Genomic DNA, 1,480 nt, shown 5'->3' with positions numbered 1-1,480 from the left:
CATCATGCTTGGGAGGGTTGAGGGACAATGCAGGAGGGGAAGACCCTCTATGAGATGGATTGATTCGGTGACTGGGGTAATAGGGATGGGTGTGTCAGAGGCGGTGCGGTTGGCGCAGGTTAGAGCAGGGTTTAGGGCTGTTGTGCATAGGGTCGCTATGAGTCGGAAACGACTTGACGGCACATAACAACAACATATATTTATTGTTGTTGTTGATTGCCTTTGAGTTGAGCATGACTCATAGAGACCCTATGATCAAAAGTCCTGAAGCACCTCTACAACTATTGACATTTATCAAAGTTCATAGAGTCTTCGGAGACATGTTTTTTAGGAAATGGATGCCACTCCTGCTTCCAGTGTGTGTGTGTATAAATATATACACACACATACATACATACATATATGGAAAAGAGTCTAGAACATACCATGGATCGCCAAGAAAACAAGTCTATCCTAGAGAGTGTGAAACTAAGTTTCTTGGAGGCTAGGATTTTGAAGCTCCATCTTGCATACTTTGAGCACATGGCCAGGAGGGACCAGTCCTTGGAGAAGCACATCATACTTGGAAGGGTGGAGGGACAGCGCAGGAGAGGAAGACCCCAAATGAGATGAATTGATACACAGCGCAGAAGAGGAAGATCCCAGATGAGATGAATTGATACAGTAACAATGGGATTTGGTATGTTTGGAGTCAATGAGACTGGCTCAAGACAGGGCAGGCTTCAGAACTGTTGTACATAGAGTCGCTAAGAGTTGCAGGTGATTCAAGGGCACATCATAACAACAATCTGTATGATACTATGCATTCTAAAGGAGTCTTTTAAAATGGATTCTTTGGGGGGTTAAATGTTAGAGGAAAACAAGATGAAGTGCGGTGCTGTTAAGCAGGAGACTTTGCAAGGCCTTCTCTCTTAATTAATTTTCTTCTCCCCTCACAGGTGTGTAGACCACACCCCAAAACTGCAGCTCTGGATGGCAGCCATGAGTAAGGACCCTGCAGTATCCGCCCTCGCCTTGGACGTGAACCACGTCAGGGCTTTCCTAGAGCTTTACCTGCAGAACAGCTCCGAGGCCTGTGACTATGGGCTCTGACGGGCGCGAGTGTCAAATATAAAGAACAACATGCTTCTTGTTTACCAAGTGTTCTCTTATTGGGTCACTTTCTTGGATTCGGCCTGCCCTAACTGTGGGGTGGGGAGCTCTGGTGGTGTAGTCCACAGTAAGTTGCACTGCTAACACACAGGTGGTTCGAATCCATCAGCTGCTGCAAGTAAAAAAAGCACTGGCTCCCACACAACTAACAGCCTTGAGAACTTTCTTTATTCCTTTCTTCTTTTTAAATTTTATTCTGATTTATTTATAAAGTTTGAATACATTATGTTTCACAAAAGATCTTTCCCATTTCCTTCACCCCATCCACCCATCGAATTGTGCAACCCTATGATTAACACCCTACCCCCCATCCACACCCCTCTCTTTC

At 45.1% G+C, this 1,480-nt stretch overlaps 1 protein-coding gene across 2 annotated transcripts in view; it reads left to right on the top strand.

Moving 5' to 3' along the window:
* Positions 1-1,092, top strand: part of GSTO1 (glutathione S-transferase omega 1) — a 17,015-nt gene extending 15,923 nt beyond the window's left edge. For both annotated transcript variants that reach the window (XM_006879954.1, XM_006879953.1), the window contains one exon: positions 939-1,092. In XM_006879954.1, coding sequence (XP_006880016.1) covers positions 939-1,092 — 154 coding nt within the window. The remainder of the gene's footprint in view (positions 1-938) is intronic.
* The last annotated feature ends 388 nt before the right edge of the window (positions 1,093-1,480 follow it).

The sequence above is a fragment of the Elephantulus edwardii genome, unplaced genomic scaffold (genome assembly GCF_000299155.1).
Source record: "Elephantulus edwardii isolate Elephantulus edwardi_28Jun2011 unplaced genomic scaffold, EleEdw1.0 scaffold00006, whole genome shotgun sequence".
NCBI lineage: Eukaryota > Metazoa > Chordata > Mammalia > Macroscelidea > Macroscelididae > Elephantulus > Elephantulus edwardii.
This window is presented reverse-complemented; position numbering and strand designations above follow the sequence as displayed.